At 45.2% G+C, this 27388-nt stretch overlaps 1 protein-coding gene across 8 annotated transcripts in view; it reads left to right on the top strand.

Annotated features, from left to right (window-relative positions):
• Nucleotides 1-313: 313 nt before the first annotated feature.
• Nucleotides 314-27388, top strand: part of LOC144102143 (nuclear distribution protein nudE-like 1) — a 168548-nt gene continuing 141473 nt past the window's right edge. For 4 of the 8 annotated variants that reach the window (XM_077635456.1, XM_077635457.1, XM_077635458.1 and 1 more), the window contains exons 1-2: nucleotides 17513-17634; nucleotides 17847-18097. In XM_077635456.1, coding sequence (XP_077491582.1) covers nucleotides 17928-18097 — 170 coding nt within the window. In that variant the 5' untranslated portion in view covers nucleotides 17513-17634; nucleotides 17847-17927. Of the gene's footprint in view, nucleotides 555-17512; nucleotides 17635-17846; nucleotides 18098-27388 lie in introns of those variants that run through there. The other 4 variants (XM_077635460.1, XM_077635462.1, XM_077635463.1 and 1 more) reach the window with 3 other exon arrangements.

A 27388-nucleotide genomic window follows, 5' to 3' on the forward strand; every position in this document is an offset into this window, starting at 1 on the left:
ACGTTCTTTTTCAGCGGCGCTAGCGGCGCCCTACATGCTCTGGCCAGAGCAAGTGTACTCCAAACGCAATTTCAGGTCGCGCGCTCTGCGCCGGATTCAGGCGCTCTGTCACAGAGCGTGCAGACCGCTCTGGGCCTGCGATTGGAATTCACCATAAGCTGTCTAAGAACATCGCTTTCTACTAATGCTAACCCAGAATTTTTGTATATCTTTTTAATTTTTACTTCAACTATATTTTTCATCACATTAATAAGTATACTTTTTTTTCAGTTTTCGTATGCTTGCGCCCTCTCAAACACAATAGTAATTCTCCAGAAACTACGCTTGTGCATTCGTGGGTCGTTTGCGAAACGAGGATGGTCCGGTGATGTCGGGTTTGGTCGTCGTACGATTTGTGAGGATTGCTAAGTGAAGTGCTGACAGTTTCGGGACCGAGTGCGCTAGCGTCGAGCATCGCAGTGCCGCCTTAACGCCTGGACACCGCCTTTGGATGCCGATCTCGGAGAGTCGCTGGTGAGCTCCCGAACCGACCTCGGCGGTGCTTGGGCGCACAGGTAGGACCTTCTCTCACCGCTTACCTCCCGCCCCGCCCCTGTGTTGTTTTACGAAGTGTTTCGTTCTTTTTTCTCGTCCTCCGTTTGAATGGGCACCCGTCGTTTGTTGTCGGATTCTGCGATCGCTGCTCGGCCCCTCCATTGTCTGACCGGCGTCAGCTGTTTCGGCAGCGATCGTTCAAGCCCTTTGCGCGCGTGCAGGGTGACGCAGTGGACGGAACAAAAACCGAATCATGTGTTTCGACCAGATTGTCCAACTCGCCAGGAAAACCAACTCTCTCGAAATTCCTGCGCTGTCCTTGTCGCTGCTCCTGAAAGCTTGCCTGCTTACCTTGATGTCGGCAGGTGCTGCAGGGACGCGGTTTTTGTCGTTTTGGGTGAAGGCAACTGTAACTACATGACTTGAGTGGATGAAGCGCACAAGAGACACGGCACATAGGCAAAGACGGACACGACACAGGCGCTACTTGCAACTGTTTATTGGAAACACTCACGGCTTATTTATAGCCAAGAGGTAGGGGTGATGGAAAAAAAACATAAGCAAAGGGTAAAAGATACTGGCGTTTGCATGGATACTGCTTTGTAGGGAACAAAAGTGAATCAAATCTTTCTAAACTTATCTAAAAATATACTCTCATTCTTATGTATGACTAGCGATGGGGTGCTGATGCAGGAACTCCCGCCTTTTTTAATCCGGTGGGCTTCTAGCAGTTCTCGGTCAGTCTTATCTTTAATTCTGCAAAGGACTTGAGTTTCCTCGAGCTTTGGTTGACAATTCTTCTTCTCTTCTTTGCCGCAGTCCTTGCAGTGATGCGGCAAATGTGACCCGGTACCAACTCTTAGTGATCGTTTGTGCTCGGTTAAACGTGCATTAATACTTCGGCCTGTCTGGCCGATGTACACCTTTCCACAGGTCAGCGGGATGCTATAAACCACCCCCACAGCGCATTTCAGAAACGGGTTTACATGCTTAATTCCACATTCTGTTGATTTGGCATCATCATTTCCTATCTTTCGACACAGCGATGCAAGTTTTCTGGGTGCAGAGAAGACCACTGGTACTCTGTATTTTGCAGCAACACGCTTAAGATTATGAGCCACTTTGTGGGAGTATGGAATCACCACCGGTTTGAGTTTCTTTTCAGATGCTTCACCATCTTCCCTCTTTCTTTCTCTTTCTTTTTTTACTTTTTTCAGTAATGCTTACGTGACAGAACTAATCACCAGGGAAGGAAAGCCTGCCTGTCTAAGCTTTTGTATCTGTATATCGAAGCTTTCCTGTACTTTATGACAGCACGATTTTTTGAGAGATGTTTCAAGGCACATGATGGCAATGGCACGTTTCACAGTATTAGAGTGCGTCGAATCGTAGGGCAACAATTCTTTGCGGGCACGAGGTCGATACATTCAGCAAACGCCTTCGTCAGTAATGGTTATGTCAATATCTAAAAACTGTAACTTTTTTTCTTCCGTGAGTTCATAAGTAAAATCCAAACCCTTGCCATGTTGTTTAAAATCTAAAAGGATATCCTGCACAGTTTGCAAATAAGTCAAGGGTGATTGCTTAGTCAAAATAATTAAAAAATCGTCAACGTACCTTAAGGTCTTGAGAACTTTGCTTGCGTCAAATGCCACCGATAAGGTTCTGTCAATGTTAGCCGCTACCTTCAAAACAACTCAGTAACCTGGTAGTGGAAGATCCGTTTGGTGTCAAGAACAGTCTGGAAATCATTCAATTTCTGCGGGAGAACGAATCCCTAGGTTGTATTTTTTCTGTAGATGTGGTTGATCTCTTTTACTCTATACCACATGCAGAGTTGATGGCATCTGTCTTGGCCTGCATTGAAACAAGCGGCCTGATTGCTTTCCAAAATACTGCTGGAATATCTGCAGATAACTTTTTAGCACTCTCAGTTTTATTTGTCTTCGACAAGCGTTTCTTTTCAAAGTGAAATGTATGTGCAAAAGAGAGGAATATGCATTGGTTCGTGCGTCGCTCCCGTACTGTGCAACATCTTTCTTGCGGGCATTGACAGAACCTTATCGGTGGCATTTGACGCAAGCAAAGTTCTCAAGACCTTTTGGTACGTTGACGATTTTTAAATTATTTTGACTAAGCAATCACCCTTGACTTATTTGCAAACTGTGCAGGATATCCTTTTAGATTTTAAAGAACATGGCAAGGGTTTGGATTTTACTTATGAACTCGCGGAAGAAAAAAAAGTGGCAGTTTTTAGATATTGACATAACCATTACTGACGAAGGCGTTTGCTGAATGTATCGACCTCGTGCCTGCAAAGAATTGTTGCCCTACGATTCGACGCACTCTAAAACTGTGAAACGTGCCATTGCCATCATGTGCCTTGAAACATCTCTCAAAAAATCGTGCTGTCATAAAGTACAGGAAAGCTTCGATATACAGATACAAAAGCTTAGACAGGCAGGCTTTCCTTCCCTGGTGATTAGTTCTGTCACGTAAGCATTACTGAAAAAAGTAAAAAAAGAAAGAGAAAGAAAGAGGGAAGATGGTGAAGTATCTGAAAAGAAACTCAAACCGGTGGTGATTCCATACTCCCACAAAGTGGCTCATAATCTTAAGCGTGTTGCTGCAAAATACAGAGTACCAGTGGTCTTCTCTGCACCCAGAAAACTTGCATCGCTGTGTCGAAAGATAGGAAATGATGATGCCAAATCAACAGAATGTGAAATTAAGCATGTAAACCCGTTTCTGAAATGCGCTTTTGGGGTGGTTTATAGCATCCTGCTGACCTGTGGAAAGGTGTACATCGGCCAGACAGGCCGATGTATTAATGCACGTTTAACCGAGCACAAACGATCACTAAGAGTTGGTACCGGGTCACATTTGCCGCATCACTGCAAGGACTGCGGCAAAGAAGAGAAGAAGAATTGTCAACCAAAGCTCCAGGAAACTCAAATCCTTTGCAGAAGTAAAGATAAGACTGCCCGAGAACTGCTAGAAGCCCACCGGATTAAAAAAGGCGGGAGTTCCTGCATCAGCACCCCATCGCTAGTCATACATAAGAATGAGAGTATATTTTTAGATAAGTTTAGAAAGATGTGAGTCACTTTTGTTCCCTACAATGCAGTATCCATACCATCGCCAGTATCTTTTACACTTTGCTTGTGTTTTTTTTTCCATCACCCCTACCTCTTGGCTATAAATAAGCCGTGCGTGTTTCCAATAAACAGTTGCAAGTAGCGCCTGTGTCGTGTCCGTCTTTGCCTATGTGCCGTGTCTTTTGTGCGCTTCATCCACTCAAGCTATGAACCAACTTGCCCAAGAACGTGTTCTACTACAAAACTACATGACAGTGGTTTTGATATTTCAATTCTGAGCTTAAGTGTATGCAGCTCAGTCTGTTTGCTAAACTTAAGGTGTGTCATACACTATACATTTTTGGTTTGGCTTTATCGGGTTTAACGCATCGAAGCGGCTCAGGCTATGAGGTACGCCGTAGTGGTGGGCTCCGGATGATTTCAACCAGCTGGGGTTCTTTATAACGTGCACTGACATCGCCGTCTAGCATTTCGCCTTCATCGAAATGCGACGGCCGCTGCCGGGATCGTCGGGTCAGCAGCTGAGCGCCTAACCACTGAGCCACCGCGGCGGCTCATTGCTGTTTCGAGCCTGGGCCGCCACACATAAAAATCTTACCGTGTCTTCTGTTTTGTTTTCTGGATGAATGGTGTTAGGAGTGCCAGATTTGGAGGCATATTTTTAAAGAAATAAGGACGTTAGCATCTGGTTTACTCCTTTTTTTCTTTCTTCGGTCTGCGAGGAATTGTATAAACAAGTTTTAATTATGCCATGTGGTCTGTCCACATTTGAAGTCTAATGTCTGACAGAAACCCGTCTGGTCGCGATGGTACATGACGAAAATAGAAGGCGCCGACCAAAAGAAAGGAAAGGATAGGCTGCCTTGTTTAGAACTGCGTTCTCGATGCAGTGCTTGTTCTTGTTATTCCTTCCGCGCATTAATGCCATCTTGTGGCGCTGTGGGCATTACAGTAATAAATAAATGAAGGAAAAAGTGCACTGATCATAGCAGGGTAGATATTTAATTCTCTGTTATATGGATAAACTCACAGTAAGTAGGAGATCATTCAGTAGAGTAAATTGCAGCGCTGGTTGGTTCATAACAGACGCAGGACAAGAACAAGGAGGCACACACACAATACCGCTGCACTTAAAAGTTTCCAAGTCCAGCGGTGTTGTGTGTGTGCCTCCTTCTTGTCCTGCGGTTCCACCATTACGCACTAGGAGAAGATCATCATGGAGGTGGAGATTGTCATGTGGACAATAGGTTGGGCTTGTGCATTCAACAGGCTTTGCACAGGCTATTAATACCTTTGATTTTCAAGAAGGGGCCATTGAAATTATTTAAATCTGATTGCATTCCTTGTATACCTTGATCGGGGGGGTGGAAGGGGACAGCAAAGGCGAGAGGAAAATTTTGAACAGCTTATTAGAAGACATGATAAACCAGGTGATTAAAACACGGCTAATCCTCGTCACTGAATTTGTCCAACTTTTCCGACTGTGGACAAAACATCACTTCCAAGCACTCGTCGGTAAGCGCACAGACCACAGCTTCTGTCGGATCCCCTTGTTGGTTTCCTTGGAAACTGCTTGAGCTTCAATGCCTGCTTGAGTCTGAATGCCGCGTTCACACCCCTCCCCTACCTCACCTCTAAGCATCTCAGAGGTAGCGAACAATGGGTGCTTTATATTCCATTGCTTTGTTTTCGACGTGCTCCTGGATGCGGGAGCATGGGCGCTTGTTTTAGTAAGATTCGTGTGTGGTCGATAGGTGGCGCTAGGAGGTAGTGGAAGCTATCGCCGTCGGAGGAGGACGCTTTTTTTGGATCTCCAGCGACTACGTCCGAAGCTAAGTGCTTTTTGGTATTTGCGCTTGTACATACTGTAGGGTTGGTAGTTTTAAACCGTGTTAGGGGTAGGTAGGCTAGCGGAAGTGTGTGTGCCGAAGGTTTTTGTGTAGGAATTTTCGCAGGCTTTTACGTTGCGTAGTGCCGAAGGTTTTTGGTGTAGGAATTTTGGCGGGCTTTTACGTTGCGTAGTGCCGAAAGTTTTTGCGTAGGAATTTTGGTGGGCTTTTACGTTGCGTAGTGCCGAAGGTTTTTGTATAGGAATTTTGGCGGGCTTTTACGTTGCGTAGTGTAGAAGGCTTTTGTGTAGGAATTTTGGCGGGCTTTTACGTTGCGTAGTGCCGAAGGTTTTTGTATAGGAATTTTGGCGGGCTTTTACGTTGCGTAGTGCAGAAAGCTTTTGTGTAGGAACTTTGGCGGGCTTTTACGTTGCGTAGTCGGCCGGACGATGGGTCGGCAAGCTAGGAAAGTCAAGGTGGACGGGGATGGGGAGTTAGTGCAGAGCCAGGAGTGTGACCGTTGGTGCTATTTAGACGAGACCAAGTTCAGGAGCTTAGCCGAGGCAGATGGGGCTAGCTTCGCGTGAAAGATATGTAAGCGTTTTGAGGAGGCCGTTCAGATGTTGAAAGGGGAATGGGCAGCTACGATTAAGGAACTAGAAGGGGACCTGAAGGTGGAACAAGAGGAACGGATTAAGCTAGAAACTCAGGTCGCCGAGTCGCTTAAGAGGGAGGGGGCTAATGCCGACCTGCTGGAGCGAATTGTGGGCGAGCTGAAGGAGGAGCGGGAAAAGCGGGCTTAGCTAGAAGAGCAAGTAGAAGCGCTCAGGTTGCAGCCGGCAGGGCACCCCGGTTCGGAGCAGTGTCAGGTGGGGGACGAGGCTCGTCGATCCTACAGTGCTGTAGCGCAGCCGGCTTTGAGTGGGGAAGAGAGAGAGGTAAAAACGGGAACGTAGACTCATGACAGTAGCGTACTGTGGCGGGAGAGACAGCTAATGCGATCCGGAGGGCGACAGTTGCAGTCAGGAAGCAAACGGTTAGAGCGGAGAAGGGTTCTGGTAGTCGGTGACTCGAACGTAGCAAGGGTTGAGGGAGGCGTTTTGACGACAGTGAAGGCGGACAGGCAGGTGCAGGTGGAGGCCCAGTCAGGGAAGTGCATGGTAGATGCAATGGCCAAAGTCCAGGAGGTGGTGGGGGGCAGCATGGATGGCGAACACCTTGTCGTTATCCATGCTGTCTCAACGATGTGCTGGAGGGGAGGGTCCAAAATCTCGAGAAGCAGTTAGAAGCGGGGATGTGCAGGCTTAGAGCGGGCTCTGAGAATGTGCATGTGACCGTATGCACAATCCCAGAGGTCCAGAGGCAGGCTCACAAAACAGAAAGGAGGGTCGTTGAGGCTAACCGTGTAATTAGGCTATTAAGTCGACGACTAAGATATGGGGTGATGGAAGTCAACAGGGAAGTGTACGAGGTTAGGCCCCACCCTTTTGCACAGGATGGCATCCACTACGGTGGTGCCACTGGCAAGAGGGTGGGTAGTAGGATAGGTTGCCAGGCAACAGCTTTTTTGGGGGGACCCAGAGCTCTGAAGGAACCAGTGTAGAGAAAGAAGAATTAAGATCAAAGGAACAATGGAACCATAGGGGAAGAAAGAGATGCAAGCGCCAGGACCAAGTTAATTCAGATATAGGTTTCATTAACATGGAATGTGGCAGGAATAGGCTGAAATGGGAGGAAATAGAAGAACAGTTAAGGCAGGAGGAATTAATGGTATGTGGTTTAGTGGAAACGCATCTTAGAGACATGGAGCAACCACCCTGTAACCCAGACTACTCATGAGAATATTGCAATAGAACAGAGGGCAGCAGAAAGGGGGCTGGAATTGGGGCATTCATTCTTAAAAGTATTAATTTTCAATGCGTTAAACTGGGATGAACAATCGGAGGGGAACTTTTACTCAGAAAAGCAATTGGAAGTAGCAGGGTATTTACCAATCGGGAAAATCGTGAAAACTGGGAATTCTCAGGGAATTTGGATAATCTGGGAAAACTCGTGGAAAACTCGGGGCATTTGTGCTTATATCAGGGAGAATTAGCTGCAGTTCTACATAAAAGGAACTAAAACCATGGTAATGCTGCCTCATGTAAACAATGCGGACAGGCATTGCGTGGATTGTCCAGTGCGGCGTTACGCGTCCTCTCCTCAGCGACTGCTGGCCTCCAACGTTGTGCTGTCAAGTGGAGCCTCCCAGCAAGGCGGCAAGAAGCTTTGCGGCGCCAGCGGCGCTTCCAATTTCGAAGCGTACTACATCGACAGCGGACAGTTTCCCGCGCTTCCCTGCCGCTGTGACCGGCAGCACAGCGCGCGATTCCTATAGTTCGCACATGCGCTGTTCGACGGCTAGCAGCCTCCCCTTGTTTTCCTGTGTTTCCGAGTAGACAGCTCCAACAAGGCGGCAGTAAACGTGAAAACCAAGACCTAGTGAGAACTTGTGATGGTCCCAAATGAAGTCCTCCTCCCTGCGCATCTCTTTGATGGAAGCGTCCATTTCTGCCACAGGGCACGCTCGCACGCGATGCAGGTGGCGCAGCTTTGGGAGAAAGTGAAATAGTTTCGCGCCCTTTCACGATCTGCCAATGCTAGCAAAGCAACGAATTCTGTTCATACTTAGCTGCGCCGTTTTGAACAGACTTATTTTTATTGACTGCTGTGGTGCTGCAGGCAAGCTGTGTGCGACGTGTCAAGCATGACGGCCTTCAAGTGCACTTTTGTCCAGGACTGGACGAATGCGATACATTGCGAGTTTGCAGCCTGGATTAGGCCGATCGAAAGTAACCCAAACACAGCGTACTGTGCACTGGGCAGGAACCAGTTTTCGCTCAGCAACATGGGAAGAAGAGCAGTGACAAGTAATGCTGAAAGTAATTAGCACCGACTGGCCATTACCTTAGCCGGGACACCCTCTGTAGTCTCTTTTTTACACCGACGGCCACCGTTGTGGCCAATGCCGGGCCAGTGCCATCAGTTTCTGCGCATCCTTCAAGTGCTTCAACTACTGCGATGGACGTCCAAACCGATCGCACAGCAAAGGATATCTTTCAGCATGACTTAGATGTCATAAATGCTGGAGTGGTGTTGTGCCTCAACGTTGTTATGACGCACACATCACTCTGTGCTGCCGCGGCATCGGCTTCTGTGTTCCCATAATCAGCCACAGCTAGGAAAATGCAGCTAGGCAAAGACAAGGTAGGATATACTATTGTCTATGGCCTCGCATTTTTCTTCAAGGAGAACCTCATGTCGGAAGTAAGTCAAGCCTACCTCGTCGTGGTGTTTGATGTATCCTTGAACTTTCGTTAAACAAAGTTGCACAAAAAGAGCAAATGGACGTGTTGGTTTTCTTTTGGTTGGATGCAGAGTGGAGCGTGAAAACGCGCTACTTGACGTCGTGCTTTCTGGGGCACACGCAGTTGGAAGAATTGGTGTCTGCTTTTAAAACTTCCACAGATGGACTTTCCTGATCAAAAATTCTTCAGATCTCAATGGATGGGCCATATGTAAATATAAACTTTTTCCGTGAGATCAAACAAGAATTTTGTGAATCCAGTGACGGCCGTCGTATTCTCGAGGTTGGTAGCTGTGGCCTTCATGTTGTGAACTCGTGGAATTTCTTCGTGCTTTGTACAACTTATTCAAATGTGTACCTGCCCGACACGCTGAATACGCACACATAACCGTGAGCAACAGTTACCCTTTGAAGTTTCTCACTTCATAGCTCTTTCACTTCTACAAACTAAGGTTTCTATAATCTGCAGTTCGTCTGAATAGACTTGCTGAGAGAGAATTGCACTTGTGACGCTAAAGTTCAGGTCACACCGTTGCGGTTACTATCAGTTGATGGAATTCATCTTAGGCACTAGGCGCAAACACATAGACACAAGGAAGGATATGGGACAAAGCGCCACATACAACTGCTTTATTCGGAGGCACACCACACACTTATACAGCCGTCTTAGACGCAAGGAACACAATCAGATCAAGATCGATATGCGAGTGCACTGGTTAAAAATTTCTTTGCAGCCTACGGATGCAGATACGGATGGATTGCTGACGCACATACTTCCTTAAAAAAAAATATAAGGGCCTGTAGAGGTACAGCGGGGGCTTAGGCAAGGATTTCTTCTGTCTCCTTTGCTGTTCATGTTTTACCTGCAAGGGTTAGAGACCAAACTAGAGAGAAGTAGACTAGGCTTCAACCTTTCTTTTTTCAATTTTTCAAGCAAGGGGAATGGATTAAACTGTCATTACCGGGATTAGTATATGTGGATGATATAGTGATAACGGCTGACAACAAGGAAGATTTGCAGAAGTTGATAGACATTCGTGGTACAGAGGGAGATAGATTAGGTTTCAAGTTTAGTAAGGAAAAAATCTGCAGTCATGATATATAATGATAAAGGTGGCGAGCATAGAACACAGGAGTTCACGCTAGAAGTACGTAGTGGATGAGTACAAGTATCGTGGGGTGCGGATAAATAACGGTGCTGAGTATCTGACAGAGCATGAAAAATATGTAATGAATAAAGCTAGTAGGAATGCAGCTGTCATGAAAAATAGGGCACTGTGGAATTACAATAGTTATGAAGTGGTAAGAGGGATCTGGAAAGGGGTGATGGTCCCTAGCCTGACTTTCGGTAACGCGGTCCTGTGCATGAGACCAGATGTTCAAGCAAGGTTAGAAATCAAACAACGTGGCATAGGGAGGCTAACTGGAGGAGCACATGGCAATACACCAAATCTGGGGTACAGGGTGATATGGGATGGGCATCGTTCGAGAGCAGAGAAGCTAGCAGTACGATAGCATTTGAGGAGCGATTGAGAAAAATTGGCTAAAAGCAGTGGGCTAGGAAAGTTTTCAGATACCTATATATAAGGAATGTTGACACAAAATGGAGAAAACGAACTAGAAAATTGACAAGCAAATATCTGGACAGCAGTAAGGGGGCAAATCAGCAATTATCGGTTAAGAAAAAGGTTAAAGAAACAGAGAGAGCTCTGTGGAAAATAGGGATGCTGACGAAATCGGCACTGGGAACATACCAGACCTTTAAACAGGAAATTGTCAAAGAAAATATCTATTATAATTGTAGGGGAAGCTCTTTGTTGTTTGAGGCCAGGACGGGAGTTTTGCGGACTAAGACATATAGAGTCAGGTACCACGAGATTGACACGTGCGTTGCGTGCGGAGAGGAGGAGGAAACGGCTGAACACTTGATACTTTTCTGTAAAGGGCTTCACCTTACAGTGGAAAGCAGCGGGGCTGATTTATCCAAGGCATTGGGGTTTAAGGACAGTGAAGGAAAAGTACATATTAAGTGGGTAGAAATAACCAAGTGAAGGTTATCTGATTGGTGGCTGAAATCAAGAAAAGAGTGAAATTTCACAAGTCATGGCTAGGTGGCTGGAGCCACTGCCCGATTTAAAGGGTTCAGCTGGCACCCCCATACTAATGCATGGAGCCTGTAAACAAAGCTGCACAGTGACCTAGGGAAACGAGACTGTGGAAGCTGAATCTTGACGAAAATACATTCTCTGGAAGGTGAATTTGACAGGTTCCTGCTTTGCATGTGTACGTCCCCTGTGATGGTAGCTGCTGCATTGTGTGGAAACTGGTGGAAAACCTCAATGCAGTTGGAACCAGGGATACAACTGTGGTATTGCAAACCAGTTTCGCAGTGCCATTTTGCCTTGTGCTCGACACGTTTTGGATGTTCACACATAAAACTGACTGCAAGCGTTCCATATAAAATATTTCTGGCATGAGTGGAGTACTGTTCTTTCACACGGAATAAAATCTGCTGCAGTAGTCGAAGTGTTTAGGAACGTTGCTCACTTGTCCGAAGGTGACTTACATTCACAGCGCAAAGACGAACACGGACACGAGGGGAGACAGGTGACTGCTTGGAATATATTGCGGGGTATTTTAATGCTTTTAAAAGTTGCTCGAAGCGTCTTAGTTTTACATTTGGGCTCCCCCAAAACAGGTCTGTGCAATTTTTAGGCATTTGTCCGTATTTAACCTCAACAGTCATATTTACTGGGAGCACAAGGTGCGCTTGACAAAAGCAAAGCCAAATGTGGCTTTGCCTCGTCTTTGTGCTGCACTTGGAAAATCCTCTCCATGCAAGGTTAGCAGGAGTCAGCGTTTCCATGACGTTTTCTGATTTGCACCTGAGTCTTCAGTTAAAGAAGTGGAGATGCACTGTAATGATGCATACGACATTGGTAAACATGGATGAGCACGTGCAGTCCATCAGTGCTAAATAGTTTGCAACTGAATTTTTTTCCTCTCTAGTTTCGGTTGCAGCTGCCCAGACGATAGTTGCGACATCACAAGTCAGTATGAGGTCACGTGAGCTATACAAAAGCTGCAGTATAACCTCTGGTGTGTTGTTTTAATTCATTCAGACTCTTACTCTGCTCCACAAACCGGAATGGCAGCAAGTGAACAAAGACCTATTACACTGCAGTTTTCCTACACCTCACATGATCTGGTACTTACTTATCACATTGCAACCATCATTCGACTGCTGAAACTGAAACTGCATGAAAAAATGAATTCAGTTCAAAATTAGGCACAGAGCATAGGCGAATCTCACTTGGTGGTTCATGTTTACTGATATCTTAGCATAATTCGAAAGTGTTGCAGCCATGGTGAGCGAAGCGGCGGCAGAATGACTAAGCAGCATGTTTATTCGGCATGCTGGGCCGTACAGAAGAAGACTAACGCCGTCTTTTTATCAAGAGAGCAACATCCCCTCAGCATTGAATCATCACACGTCACAGTCGATCACGCGACATTACATTCCAGTCGCTCTTAATGCGATCACATGACACTTTATTCCCTTCCCCCTCTAACTGCTTTACACAAGCTCTATGGGTGTAACGATTAGGAGGCTTCCGAGAACGAGCACTGCGCCGAAGAGGTGGTGTGTTCGGAGGTGGCGCAGGCTCCCGGAGTGGTGGTGCATGCAGTGTGGACCTTGCGGGCGAACTGGCGTTCTGTCCCGGCAACATACATGTTTGGTCGGGGTGCACAGGCTGTGGTGCTGATAAATCTTGTGGCTCAGACGTAGCCAAGGAAGGGTTCGCGGCAGATGACCTTTCTGGTACTGGGCACGAAAGGATACACAGTCTGGCTGGCTTCAACACTTTGAAACGAACATGGACGTAGATTGTCGGCATGCACAAACCTCTGTTGCTGCCCTGTTCTAACATTGTAGGTGGATGCACTGCACCGCTGTTCTACGACGCCCTGCAACCACTTTGCCTTTCCTGGACGTAGTCCTTGCACGAGCACATGGTCTCCTTCCTGTAACTATTTCTTCCGGTAGTCCTTACGACGCAAAGACACTCTGGAGCTTTTCAATGGTCTTTTCGGTAGTGGTGGATGGCATGATGAACACTTCTGTCCGCTTGGAGTGCGCATCCACTAGGAGCCACTGGTTATCCATGAAAGCTAAGTCCAGATGGATTCTTTGCCATCTGTGAGTCGGACAACCCCAAGTTAGCGGAGCATTTTGTGTTACCTGACATGTGCCACAGCTTTTCCTAATCTGCTCAATGTCCTCCGTGAGCTGAGGCCACCACACAAAGCTACGGGCGAGCATTTTCATGCGCATCATCCCAGGGTGTCCTTCGTACAAAAGATGCAACACCTGTTCGTGGTAACCCACGAGGTATAGTCACTCAATTTCCCTATGTAACACACTGCTAATCCACTGACAGCTCATGTCACTGAATAAAATAAGGCATTAAGTCGCCATCTGTGGCATGCGCCGGCCAACCACTCATCGTATACCCCAACACTTTTGACAATACTCTGTCAGTTCTAGTGCATTTTTGAATTTCAACTGGAAACAACATTACTTCATCGACAACTGAAAAGAAATGTGCATAATCCAAGATATCATTGTGATTTGCTAGTGGTAACCGTGAAAAACTGTCAGCATTTTCAACATCCCGACTTTTGCGGTAAACGTTGCATCCGGGCTTATTTATTTATTTATTCACATTTCCTGCAGCGCCGTGAAGGCATAATTTCAGGGGAGATACAAACATACAATTTTCAAAGATACATCTTACAGCATGCGACATGGGCTCAACCTCTGGTACAGAAAGTTATGTAAAATGAAAAGGATTGTCAGTGTGAAATGGGCTGCTGTCATCACTGGTACGGGAATGGCTTATGGTTTGAATATCATAAAAGTGTGAACAAGTGCCCCCACCCATGCAAGGGCCCCTTCCCCCCTAACTTTACCTTTGATTTCACATTTCCGCGCCGTTCCGGGAAAGCGCACCCCCCCATTTCCCCCAACCCCCCGCCTGCTCTGCGCCCAGGCAACACTGGCCTGCCCCATCCAGTCCAATCCAATCATCATTGTCATCATTTATTATCCCTTAAGGGCCCTGGATTGGGCATTACATAAGGGGGGGGGATAACAATACAGTAATCATGTGGTCATATAAAAGCGAAATAAAAACCGGAGAGGCAAGTAAAGTTACACATTCTTATGAAACCATGGTTATTGAAAAAGAAAAATGTAGAAAAGACGAAAAGAACACCCATGCGATTGATTTTCGCATATCTTTACAAATCTATACAAATGTTTACATGCACCATTATTACAAATACAGAAAAGAGAAGAAAAAGGATACAAGACAAAGCAGAAATAATGACCTATACATGGGCATAGGGAACATCTACAAAGCAAAATTCGCGTTTGGTATCTGAGTAAACCTGGAAATGTTTGCTGATAAAAAGATTATTTGGCAAAGTGAGCTGATATTAGCTGCCTGAATTTAGAGGTGTCACATTCATAGACTATAGGTTCAGGAATCGAGTTCCATTCTTCAATGGCCAAGGGTAAGAAAGATTTATTAAATGCGTTCGTCGAACCAGTTATGCGTTGCACGCTCATAGAATTGAAAAGACGACGTGATGTTCGTACAGGTGGTACTAAAAGAATATTCTCAGGTCAGGGCGATTATAATATAGATTTTGGAATAGGCACAGCTATGAAATCTTCCTTCGATGCGCTAATGATTCAAGGTTAATGGATGATTTAATGGCACTAACGCTAACTCGTCTATCATATTGGGAACAGATGAAGCGAGCCGCCCTGTTCTGGATGCTTTCAAGTGATTCAATTAGATATTGCTGGTGAGGGCTGTCATATTGCGCTGGCATATTCAAATTTCGGTCTAACGTACACCTTGTACGTTAGAAGCCCGTGAGAAGGGCTGCTGATGCAGTTCTCTTTTTCAGCAGAGATACAGAATGCTTCAAAATTTTCCCGGCTCTTCTGAGTGCTCAACTTGTGCAACACATGTGTTTCTTTCAAAAACGCCTTGCATGCTGGCTTGTGCGAGCAACGGCGAATGTGGTCAGCTGAATGACCTCCGCCACTTAATGAATCAGCTGTCCTGCAATGCGTGAAAGACATGAGAGTGCAAAAATGGCAATGCGGACGAGTAAGGGAACAGGACGAGCGCTGCACTTTCAAAAGGGTTCTTCGCCAGTGAAATGCTGTTTCTTGATGCACATCTGTGAGAGGCGATTGTTTGTCAACTGCGATTAAGAGCATGGATAAGGGCAGGGGCTATATAGACGCTCTTCCTTGAATAAGTCCTGTTGAAAGTGCAGCCCTCGTCCTGTTTTCTTACTCATCCGTGTCGCCATTTTTGCGCTCTCATGTCTTTCACGAATACGCACCAACAAGCCCAGTTGCAAGTACTTTTTTGTCCTGCAATGCTCAAGCAAGTGTTCACCGATGCAGCGCCCCGTCTGTCCGATGTAATGTTTGCCACAGGCAAGCGGGATGCTATACACCACGCTAGCCTCACATTTAATGAGGGGTTTGGTGTGCTTAATTTGGCAGGCAGGCCTCTTATTGACGTCACTTACCAGGCGGCACATGCGTCCCAGCGTTTCAGGGGCAGAAAATACGACACGTATACTGCATTTTTCGCCGATCTTCTTGAGGCGGTGTGACACCTGATGGCAGTAGGGCACAACAACAGGTTGCTGTTCCGAACGTGTGTTTTTTTCTGGCTTGTGCCGCCCACCAGACTTCACCTCGCGAATCTGGCTTTCCACCACTGAGGCCACAATTTCTCCTGGGAACCCTGCCTGCTCCAGTTGCTTTAGTTTGGCATTGACGCTGTCACGGACTTGATGTTCACACGACTTGGCAAGAGCAGAGCGGACGCAATTTTTTGCTGTAGCTCTTTTTTTGAGCTTGGAATGGGCCGATTGGTAATTGAGAATTCTCGACCGTGGCTTGTACTGCCAGCACATGCGCATTTCTTCAAATACGGAGCACACATCAAGGAACTGGATGCGACCTTCCTGCAGTAGTTCGTGGGTGAGCTTCATGCCAAAGGCGTTACAGGCAAAAATCTCAAGAATGTTATTCACAGCCTAACCTCTATCCTGAGCCTCCATCGCGTTCACTACCACAAGGCAGTCGTCTACATACCTAAAAACTTTTTGCATGCTTGCGTTGTAAAGGGACGCAGGAATACGCTTGTCAGTCGTAGATAAAAAATATTTATATGGCCTGTCCACTGTAACACAACTAATTCACACAACCAATGAATTCTTGGCATGCCTGGATAACGGTGGGCAAATAGACGCAATATTTCTAGATTTCGTGAAGGCCTTTGATCGTGTTTCGCACCGTAAGCTAATGGTAAAACTCCAACATCTGCTGCAAAATCAGCATCTTGTTCAGTGGCTTGACTCCTACCTTTCTGAACGACACCAGTGCGTCCAGATCTCTGGTTCTAATTCTCCGCCAGCTGCAGTTCTTTTGGGAGTCCCCCAAGGCTCTGTGCTTGGTCCACTTCTGTACCTTATTTATTTAAATGACTTAAGTTTCGATTCCCCAGTGCAATGCCGTTTTTTCGCAGACGACTGCGTTGTATACCTACCTATTCAAAAAGCTCAGGATCATAGAGTCACGTAGTGGTGATGGGCTTCCGCGTGACGTTGTCAGCTTGACAAACCAAGATTCCTTCTTATCTGCTGTCGTGTCGCTGTTATAGACGCAGTGTGTTTGTTCATGCTCTTACTTTTGCATTTTTGTATTCTTAAGAAGTGCAGAGTGTTTGTTATTGCTTCTGTGCTCACTTTTTATTTTGTGTGTGCTTGCTTTGTTGCATCGCATTATATCAACGATGTATGTTTGTTCCACTCCTGCCTTGGCAACCAAATGGCGGCTGGCAGTATTGAATAAAATAAAATAAAAATTAAATGTTTGCCCCCTTTCTGTGTCTTTTGTCCCTCCGCGCCGAATTTACCGCCAAAATGAACTACATCCAACATGTAGACAGGTGAGAGGAGGACTGAGGGAAAGAGATGCGCCGTCGCCGCTTCGGCGACCCTGGTTTGAGCAACTGGTTTGAGCAAGTGCAGACCAAATCCCACCGATGTCGTCACTGGTTGATATCAGTGTAGTGGCTGTATTCTCGAATACGTTCACCAAAATTTTGAGCAACCGTTTGTCATACAGCATTCTGGGTGGTGTCATAGCATTTCTCTTTGCACATAGCTTACATGTTTTAATCAAGTTGGAGGCTAGCTTGCGACAGGGGTTGACCAGTGACATATGCTCCTTTAGTTGCATGCTTTCTTAGACTGCATTTTTCCTTAAGGTGCAGATGAGGTGCGCACCCAGGTGTCTAGATGTGAAGTTGGAGGCAGCTTGCGACGGGGTTTCAGACCCATGAGATATGCACCTTCAGTTGCATGCTTTAAGGCCCGGTTGAAGTGTGCACCAAAATGTCAAAAGTTACTGCATCTTTTCCTTTCCTCAAAACATGTGCTTTCGCATTCCTCCAACTAAGCTGACTTAAGTGCCCGCAGAATTTGTTTATCTCAACACCTGAGGTGCCTTCCAGCAGCTTGTGTCAGGCGACCTTGTTTCGTGCCCCACAGGGCTACTTCCGTTGTTTGCCTCAGTGGATGTGTGTGGGTCTCTGCTGCAGGGGAGCATGACGGTGGTGTGAGGCCATCACACCGCAATGGAAGGGGACACGGAGCCGTCCTTCAAGAGCCCCCAGGAGGAGGCGGCCTTCTACCGGGAGCAGGCCCTCAAGTTCGAGGCCAAGTGGGTGACACCTTCCCTTTTCCCCCTTTATGTCTAGTTCTGCCACAAACTGCTGCACCTGATGGGCATGGCTTAGCGAGAAGCCAGCAGAACCACTGCAGCATGATACGTAAAGCTCTTTGCAGTGTGGCCTTCCAGTTTGTTGTGCTTGACGCAATATTTTAAATGCAGCCAGATTGACTGTAATGCAATTTCTTCAACATTTTTTTCAGGAAGTATTATTAGGCACATGAAAAAGGAGGAAACTGATCCGACTGCTGTCAGCAAAGCATGGGGAAGTAACGAGACAGTGAATGCCAAAAAACTGCATGAAGACGATGGTGCAAGAAGATGTACAACGACGCACACACAAAGCGCCTCTTGGGCCTCTTCTTATCCCGTCGTCTTCGCAGTTTTTTGACATTCACTGTGAACCGACTAGCCCAACATCATGTCTTACTTTAACGAGACAGCATGCATCAGCGTAAGTATTAAAAGGCTGCCTTTGTGCCCCTATTCTACTGCCTGTGGGAGCAGATAAATGCGTCCCTCCTTTCTTGCATCACATTTTACGGCACATTGCTTACATTGGGGCTGCTCACCTGACCTCCCATGTCGTTCTTCTCTTGTGTATGCGTTATGATGCTCCTTGAGACTGTGAACCGCATTTATCCTGTTTGCTGTTGATATCTTTTTATACCGTAAAATTCCGAGCAAGCGGCCCACCCCTGCAGTCAGTATTACTGGCAAAGTGGGGGCGGGGAAGGGGGGGTGGCTATCCCGGAACAGCACCGAAATTGAAGATGGCAGCGGACATTTTCCCGTTAGAAAAAAACAAAAACAAATTGCAGTGCATGTGGATTTAAAACGTCCTGCCATTCTTTCCGGCTCGAAGAACTCAAAGAGTGCTTTGTCCACGCATTCACTTAACACCGGTGGTGCGCCAGGACCAGAGGTGGGCAAATGCCCTCATTTTTACTTTACCTCCCTCACCCTCACTTTTGAATCCATGGCCCTCCCTCACCCTCGCCCTCATTTTTAAAAGTTGTCTGGTCCTCTCTCGCCCTCACCCTCACCTCGAAAAATTTGCTGGCCCTTCCTCGCCCTCACCCGCACATCGTCCGTCGGCCCTCCCTCACCTTCACCCTCACAAACAGTCATTTTAAGATTCGAGTTATATTTTCGAGCCTGCAACTTCTGGCAATATTACTGAGTGATAAACATACACGACAAGCCCTCAAGGCTGCTGAACGAGAGGCCAGACGCTTATGCTGTTGTGTGTGTGCGGGTACGTGTGTGTGAGCTGTCTGAGCTAATTCGTGAGACAAAACGGAGACAGTTACGAGTTGGGCCCTGATATATCACTCTGGCTTTATTTCTGGCACGCACTGCATGCATACATGTGCCCTGCACTTATAACATTTCATTGTTATCTATATTTATTTTGCTTATACTGCAATCCCCACTGGGAATTTTAGAAGGGTGGCATACAGTTTAGAAAACACAATGTAATAACACAGGCAATGAACACAAGACCAAAGTAGAATAACGTAGCTTGAAAATTTTGGAAAATAAGCACACACAACAGATTTTTAAACAATACTGGAAAGAAATGTCGACTTTGATTTTGAAACATGGTCATTGGTTAGGAGATTCCGTTCAATTACTGTTTGTGAAAAGAAAAAATATATAAAACGGTTATTACGCGTGGTAAATGGCGTTACTGTGCGGCTATGTCTTTGCCTAGTGGCCTAACGAGATGAAAAAGAAACTATTCTCGTGAGATCTGTCTTATAGTGGCCGTTAATAAATTGGAAGAATTTTAGTCGTTACACAGGGTTTCTTTGCATTAATGGGGGCAAGTCTGCTTTAGTTAAGAGTTCTGTCACTGATGCACATCCAATGTTTATAAATGAAGCGAGCTGCTTTTCGTTGTGCCATTTCTATCTTATTAGTGTAAGTTTTAGTGAAAGTGTCTCAAATAACGCATGCAGAGTCTAGTATCTGCAGAATTACATCTTTGTATGCGAGCAGTCGGACAGAAGGAGCCGAAAGTCTCAATGCTCTCCTCAGAAAGAACAACTTGCGATTAACATTAGCCATTATGTAGTCAGTGTGCTTAGTCCAAGTCAAGTCATTAGTGATCAAGAGTCCGAGGTACTTATAATATATTTCATTTCATTTCATTTCATTTATTGATCCCTTAAAGGCCCGAAGGCATTACATAAGGGGGGGCATATTGGTTTCCAACGGCGATGATGGGAACATGCATAACAATAAAAAGAACGAACATACAAACAAACATAAAAGGGGTTGTAGTCATATCAGGGTTTTCCAGCAAGTGATACATCATTTAACAAAGATAAGTCAAGCAATACTCGCTACAAAAGAGCGCAGAAGTGATCAAGATTTATGTGAGGTGAATTTTTATTTTCTCGCGGAATGTTTTGTGATCAGTGCATGCAGCGATGTCGTTAGGCAGTGAATTCCATAGTGCTATTGCGTTGGGGAAAAATGAGTTGTTGTAAGCTGACGTGTGGCCGCTGATGCGTGCTATCGGGTTACCGTGACTAAGCCGGGAGGACGTTCGTAGTGGGGCGGTTAATAGAGCGTGCCGTGATCTTGTGTTATGATAAAATGTATGAAGTAAGCATAGGCGGGAAACGACGCGGCGTGATTCCAGTGTTGAGAGACGGAGGGACTGCTTGAGGGCGGTGACACTGGCTTCTCTTGAGTAACATGAAGTGATGAACCGAGCTGCACGATTTTGAATTGATTCCAATTCGATGGTGAGATACGATTGCCATGGGTGCCAGATGGATGATGCATACTCTAATTTTGGCCGCACAAATGTTTCATACGCGAGTTGTTTTATGTTAGGGGATGCAGATTTCAGATTCCTTCTCAGGTAGCCAAGTGTGCGTGAAGTGTCGGAGCAAATGGTTCTAATGTGGGTGACCCAAGAAAGTGTTGATGTGAGATGTACACCTAGATATTTGTAAGATTTTGCAACGGTTATAGGGACTGATGAAATACTGTAAGTGTGATTCGTCAAAGTGTGTTTGTGAGTGAAGGACAACGATTTGCACTTAGTAAGATTTAAAGGCATCTGCCACTTTTCACACCATGATGCAATAACGTCAAGGTCCAGTTGCAAAGTGAGGTTATCGGTTGGGTTACTTATTGCATTATAGATGACACAATCGTCCGCAAAGAGTCGCAATTTGCATTGAATATTAGAGGGCAGGTCGTTGATGTATATTAAGAAGAGTAATGGTGATAACCCGGCCCCTTGAGGGACACCAGATGTTACATCTGTTAAGGGTGACTGGATGTTATTGGCGGATGTGAACTGCGAGCGTCCTTTTAGAAAATGTTCGAGCCAGCATATCAGATTAGCAGGAATTCCCAGGAACGAAAGTTTCGCAAGCAGATGGTTGTGAGGTACGCGATCAAATGCCTTCGAGAAAAGCTTCAATAGGATGAATGTTTAGGCTTCTTATCTAGAGCAGTGTCTGCAGTAGTGAGCAGCACAGCTTTGTGGTCCGATATTCTACCTACTATCTGGCTATTTGTTTTGGCTGTAATTCACCCGCTAACAAAAATAGGTCAAGCATTGATTGAGAATTACCCTGAAATGTGGTATTTTCATCTACAGTTTGCAATAAGTCGAGGGAAAAAGCAATGTCCAACATAGCTTCACCTTGGGGGTCATGCTTTTTAACAGAAAAATGTGACCAGTCTATTTCAGGCAAATTAAAATATCCTGCACTATAATACGATTATCTGGTTTAACATTCGTGCACAAATATTGTTTCAGTTCCTATAATACGGCAACGGTAGAGTTGGAGGGCCTGTACATTGCTCCAATAATATATCTAACGTTTTCATAGTGCATTGTGCAAAAAATGCACCCTACATTGGGTATATCAGTCATTGGTAAAATTCGCAGGGATGGTTTAAACCAAATGTTGACATCTCCACCTCTACCATCACGATCCTTTCGGTACGGACTGTAGCCAGTGATAACGAACTCACTGTCAAACACTGTTAAGCCATGCTCCTGTCAAAACCGCTATTTCAGGGTCATGCAAAAGCAGAAGAGCCTCCAACTCAGTTGTCTTGTTTGACACTTCTGCAATTAACATTTATTATTTTCAGGGTCTGAGTCAGTTTGTTTACTTTCTAAGCCTAAAGCAAAGAGCTCTTGTTTCATCCCAATCATATATACAGTACGCTATTAGAGCTTAGCTTATCATAGATTAGGTTTAAAGCTTGGCACCCTCTTTCCTCTGTTCTTCAGAGCTTTTTCCACTGTTGTTTTCGTATTTCCCTAACTCGTTTAGAAAGTCCTCAGCTGATGAGTTTTAGCTTTTTTGGTGTTTGTATGTTGAGCTGATTTTGGTGTTTTTGAGTTAATAGCATGGTTGTAATATTAAAATTTTTTCACAGAAGTCTAGGAGTTTCAAAACGACTGGTTGCACCTTATTTATTTCCTTTTTACGTACCCTGTGGCATCTTTCTACACCACTCATTGTTAAACCTTGTTGCAGAAAAAAACACCATCAATGACTTCCTTTCCCAGTTCCTCACTAGTCTCCTTGCTAAACTGTCTTATTCCGTAAATGATGAGGTTATTTCTCCTGCCTTTGTTTTAAAATCGTCTGTCTGATTCCTAACTGTACTAAGCTGCTCCTGAAGTTCCGATATTGCCGATTCCATGTCCTTTACCTTCATGGCTAAGGCATTTAGGCCCGATAACTGTTTCTTAATACCATCAATTCGCTCAGTTAAACCGGAAAGTTATTCTTAGTTATGTTTTGAGACGCCGGCAGGCCCTCCGCTGTTGAATTAATCTTGATCTGGCCTTCTCGCAATTCGGATAGCATTTGTTTTTCAGTTGGGCCAGAATTTGTTTCAGCACTTCCACAAGACGACAGATATTTTGACAATGCAATCACGCAAGACAGGGAACGCTGAACACACAGTGGGCAGGGCGTTAGCACTAGAAAGCGATCGTCACTCCTGCAGCAATGTGCCGATTTGAAATCACTAATCTGGATAGCAAAACAGAAAGGATTGAGAATAACAGCATGATGAAATGAATGGCGGTGCAAACAAGGACACCAACAAGAAAGAAAGAGACACCACATGCGCACACTACCAACTGCTTATTGCACATATTTAAACGTTCAGCTCAAGCATGTGACATCACATTATCGCTCTGAACCCAACACGGGGAAAAAAATCATCAACATCAGGAAAACGAACAATAAAATTTAATTCCTGCATAAAAAAGTAACAGACTCTGATAAAAGGAATTAAAAAACGAAAAGGAGGGGGCAATCTCTTAGCAAAAGCAGTGTCACACGATCGTAGCAATAGCAGAGTCATACATGGGAAGCAAAAGCAGTCAGACAGTAAAAACCAATAACAAATAACAATCGTAGCGAAAGCAGAGTCAAACAAAAGAAGCAGAAGCAGTCAGACACCGAAAAAACAACAAACACTAAAAGGATAAACCCAATAAAAAGATAGACGGCCGCTTGAAAAGGAGAGCTAAAAAGTCGCACTGAGCATGATGTCACAAAAAACCATCAAGAAATGAAACTTCATTTCTACAGAGGGATATCGAAGAGTGGCAAACACAAGTGCTTCCCTTCTTTTTAATCATGAAAGCCTCAAGAATTTCACGTGCCACCAGGTTGGGACTCCTGCCCAGAATCCTTATTCCGTTAAGCCTTGGCTCACACTTGCATTCTTTTACTGAAAAACAGCGGACACAATACAGGGACGAAAAAAAAGAAACGACAACACGAGTGCTGCGTGTTGTCTTTTCTTTTTTTTCGTCCCTGTATTGTGTGCGCTGTTTTTCAGTATGAGTACATACCAACTCGCCCAGTCTTCTACTTTGGCATACTTTTGCTTTCTATACAATGAGGTGGCAAACTCGACCCGCCTCCATTTTCTAGCGATTTCTCATGCTACCGTGCCCTGTCGTTAATGCAGCGTCCCGTCTGGCCTGTATAGACCCTTCCACACGTCAGTGGGATTTGATACACCACTCCGACAGCACAGGATACGAAATTCTTGCCGTGCCTCTTTTCGCACAGAGCTTTCTTTTTCTGGCTCATCCGCAAGCATAACCCGCTCAGCTTTTTGGGCGCGGAGAAAACGACAGGAACGTCGCACCGGCCAGCAACCTTCTTCAAACTGCGCGCCACTCGGTGTATATAGGGGACCACTTGTGGTCTTCTTGATCATGGCTTAGCAAGGGATTTTTTCTTCTTGCCTTTCATTTTTTGAAGGAGGGTCTCTGCTACGCTGCAAGCGACAGAACACGGGAAGCCAGCCATTTGAAGCCTTTCGATCTGATGGTTGAAGCTAGCTTCAGCCATGTGAGCACAGGACTTATGCAATGCAGACTCGAGGCAAAGTGAAGCGATAGCCTTTTTATCTGTCTTGGAGTGCACTGATCCGTACGGAAGCAGTTCCTTTTTTGCTCGGGGGGGAATACATCCAACACACTCGCCCTTCTAAAATTTGATATTAATATCTAAAACTGCAGGCTGTTGTTGTCTGGTACTTCATGAGTAAAAGTCAGCCCTTTTCCTTGTTGTCTAAAAACGGATAAGATTTTTTCTACTGTGCTGGGGAGCGTCAGTGCAAAGTTAGTACTTTTTAGTATCACCAAGAAGTCGTCCATGTATCTAAAAATTCGCAGGACTGGGCCACTGTCAAAGGAAGAAGCTAAAGCACGGTCAATAGTTGATAAAAATATATTACACAGCGCAGGGGTAACACAGGAACCGATGAAAATGCCTCTTCTCTGCAAGTACATTTCTGTTTCAAAGCAAACAAACGTAAACCTAAAGTAAAATTCAAGTAGTGATAAAAAATTGTCCACACTTAGTCCAGCTGAGTACTGAAATGCAATGGCCCCATTAGATTCAATACACTCCCGTACGGATTTGAACAGGTCACTGTGCGGGACTGAATAGAATAAATCTTCCACATCCACAGAAAACAAGTATCGAATAGAAGACTGGTCTTTTAAAAAAGCAGTCGCCTCTGTAGAATTCTTGGTGGTGAAGGGATCATCCACTTCCAGTCCTTCCAAATGCTTCAGAAGAAACTTGCTCACCTTTTGTTGCCAAGAGTCCGGCTCACTAGCAATGGTTCTGAAAGGGAGGTCTTGCTTATAGGTATTCACGGTAAACAATACATCAAGGGACCCTTTCTTGCAATTGCTGATTTCCTTGGCCATGCTGGAGAGCTGAAGGTCATCACAAAGCGAGATGGCTTTCGTTTTCACACTACAAGCACTCTTCTTCACCTGAACAAAGTTCTTTAATATGGCCTGCGTCGCCTTTTCTTTGAATAGTCCAACCGGAACCACCGCAAAACCGCCTTCTTTGTCCATAGCAGAGACCTTCCTTCAAAAAAAAAATTGAAGGCAAAAAGAAAAAACCCGATTCTAAGCCGAGATCGAGGAGACCACAAGGGGTCCCCTATATACACCGAGTGGCGCACAGCTTGAAGAAGGCTGCTGGCTGGTTCGACGTTCCTGTCGTTTTCTCTGCGCCTAAAAAGCTGAGTGGGTTATGCTCGAAAGCCATGAAAACGAAAGCCATCTCGAAAACGAAAGCCAAACGAAAGCCATTATGAAAACGAAAACCATCTCGCTTTGTGATGACCTACAGCTCTCCAGGCTGGCCAAGGAAATCAGCAATTGCAAGAAAGGGTCCCATGATGTATTTTTTACCGTGAAAACCCATAAGGAAGACATGCCTTTCAGAACCATTGTTAGTGAGCGGATGTGGAAGATTTATTCTATTCAGTCCCGCACAGTGACCTGTTCAAATCCGTACGGGAGTGTATTGAATCTAATGGGGCCATTGCATTTCAGTACTCAGCTGGACTAAGTGTGGACAGTTTTTTATCACTACTTGAATTTTACTTTAGGTCTACGTTTGTTTGCTTTGAAACAGAAATGTACTTGCAGAGAAGAGGCATTTTCATCGGTTCCTGTGTTACCCCTGCGTTGTGTAATATATTTTTATCAACTACTGACCGTACTTTAGCTTCTTCCTTTGACAGTGGCCCAGTCCTGCGAATTTTTAGATACGTGGACGACTTCTTGGTGATACTAAAAAGTATTAACTCTGCATTGACGCTCCCCAGCACAGTGGAAAGAGTCCTATCCGTTTTTAGACAACAAGGAAAAGGGCTGGATTTTACTCATGAACTACCAGACAACAACAGCCTGAAGTTTTTAGATATTAATATCAAGTTTTCAGATGGGCGAGTGTGTTGGATGTATTCCCCCCGAGCAAAAAAGGAACTGCTTCCGTACGTATCAGCGCACTCAAAGACAGTTAAAAGGGCTATCGCTTCACTTTGCCTCCAGGCTGCATTGCTTAAGTCTTGTGCTTATATGGCTGAAGCTAGCTTCAACCATCAGATCGAAAGGCTTCAAATGGCTGGCTTCCCGTGTTCTGTCGTTTGCAGCGTAGCAGAGACCCTCCTTCAAAAAATGAAAGGCAAGAAGAAAAAATCCCTTGCTAAGCCATGATCAAGAAGACCACAAGTGGTCCCCTATATACACCGAGTGGCGCGCAGTTTGAAGAAGGTTGCTGGCCGGTGCGACGTTCCTGTCGTTTTCTCCGCGCCGAAAAAGCTGAGCGGGTTATGCTCCCGGATTAGCCAGAAAAAGAAAGCTCTGTGCGAAAAGAGGCACGGCAAGAATTTCGTATCCTGTGCCGTTGGAGTGGTATATGAAATCCCACTGCCGTGTGGAAGGGTCTATAATCCAGACGGGACGCTGCATTAACGACAGGGCGCGGGAGCATGAGAAACGCTAGAAAACAAAGGCGGGTCGAATTTGCCTCCTCATTGTAAAGAATGCAAGTGCGAGCCAAGGCTTATGGAATAAGGATTCTCGGAAGGAGTCGCGATCTGGTGGCACGTGAAATTCTTGAGGCTTTTATGATTAAAAAGAAGGGAAGCAGTTGTGTTAGCGAATCTTTGATATCCCTCCATAAAAATGAAGTTTCATTTCTTGATGGTTTTTTGTGACATCATGCTCAGTGGGACATTTCAGCTCTCCTTTTCTAGTGGCCGTCTGTTTATTTTTTTATTGGGTTTATCTTTTTAGTGTTTGTTGTTTTTTCGGTGTCTGACTGCTTTTGCTTCCTTTCTTTGACTCTGCTTTTGCTACGATTGTTATTTGTTATTGGTTTTTACTGTCTGACTGCTTTTGCTTCTCATGTATGACTCTGCTATTGCTATGATCGTGTGACACTGCTTTTTCTATGAGATTGACCCCTTCTTTTAGTTTTTTAATTGCTTATATCAGAATCTGTTACTTTTTTATGCAGGGGTTAAATTTTATTGTTCGTTTTCCTGATGTTGATGATTTTTCTCCACGTGTTGCGCTCGGAGCAATAATGCGATGTCACATGCTTGAGCTGAAAGTTTAAATATGCCACCTTTCCACGCAATAAACAGTTGGTAGTGTGCGCATTTGGTGTCTCTTTCTTTCTTGTTATTGTCCTTGTTTGCGCCGCCGTTCATTTCAGAAAGGAGTGCTTAGCATGATGCCTCGTTTGCTGCTGCCATGCCCACTGTGCTAAAATGGACGGCTAAAATCTGTCAGCGCGTTGTTGTGTCTGTGTACAAAAACTAATGTACGCCAAGAGTATTTAGAAAACAATCAGTAATGTTTAGAAGAACTTTTTGTTTTTATTTATTTTGTTTTATTTATTTGAACCTC

The sequence above is a fragment of the Amblyomma americanum genome, chromosome 8 (assembly GCF_052857255.1).
Source record: "Amblyomma americanum isolate KBUSLIRL-KWMA chromosome 8, ASM5285725v1, whole genome shotgun sequence".
Lineage (NCBI taxonomy): Eukaryota > Metazoa > Arthropoda > Arachnida > Ixodida > Ixodidae > Amblyomma > Amblyomma americanum.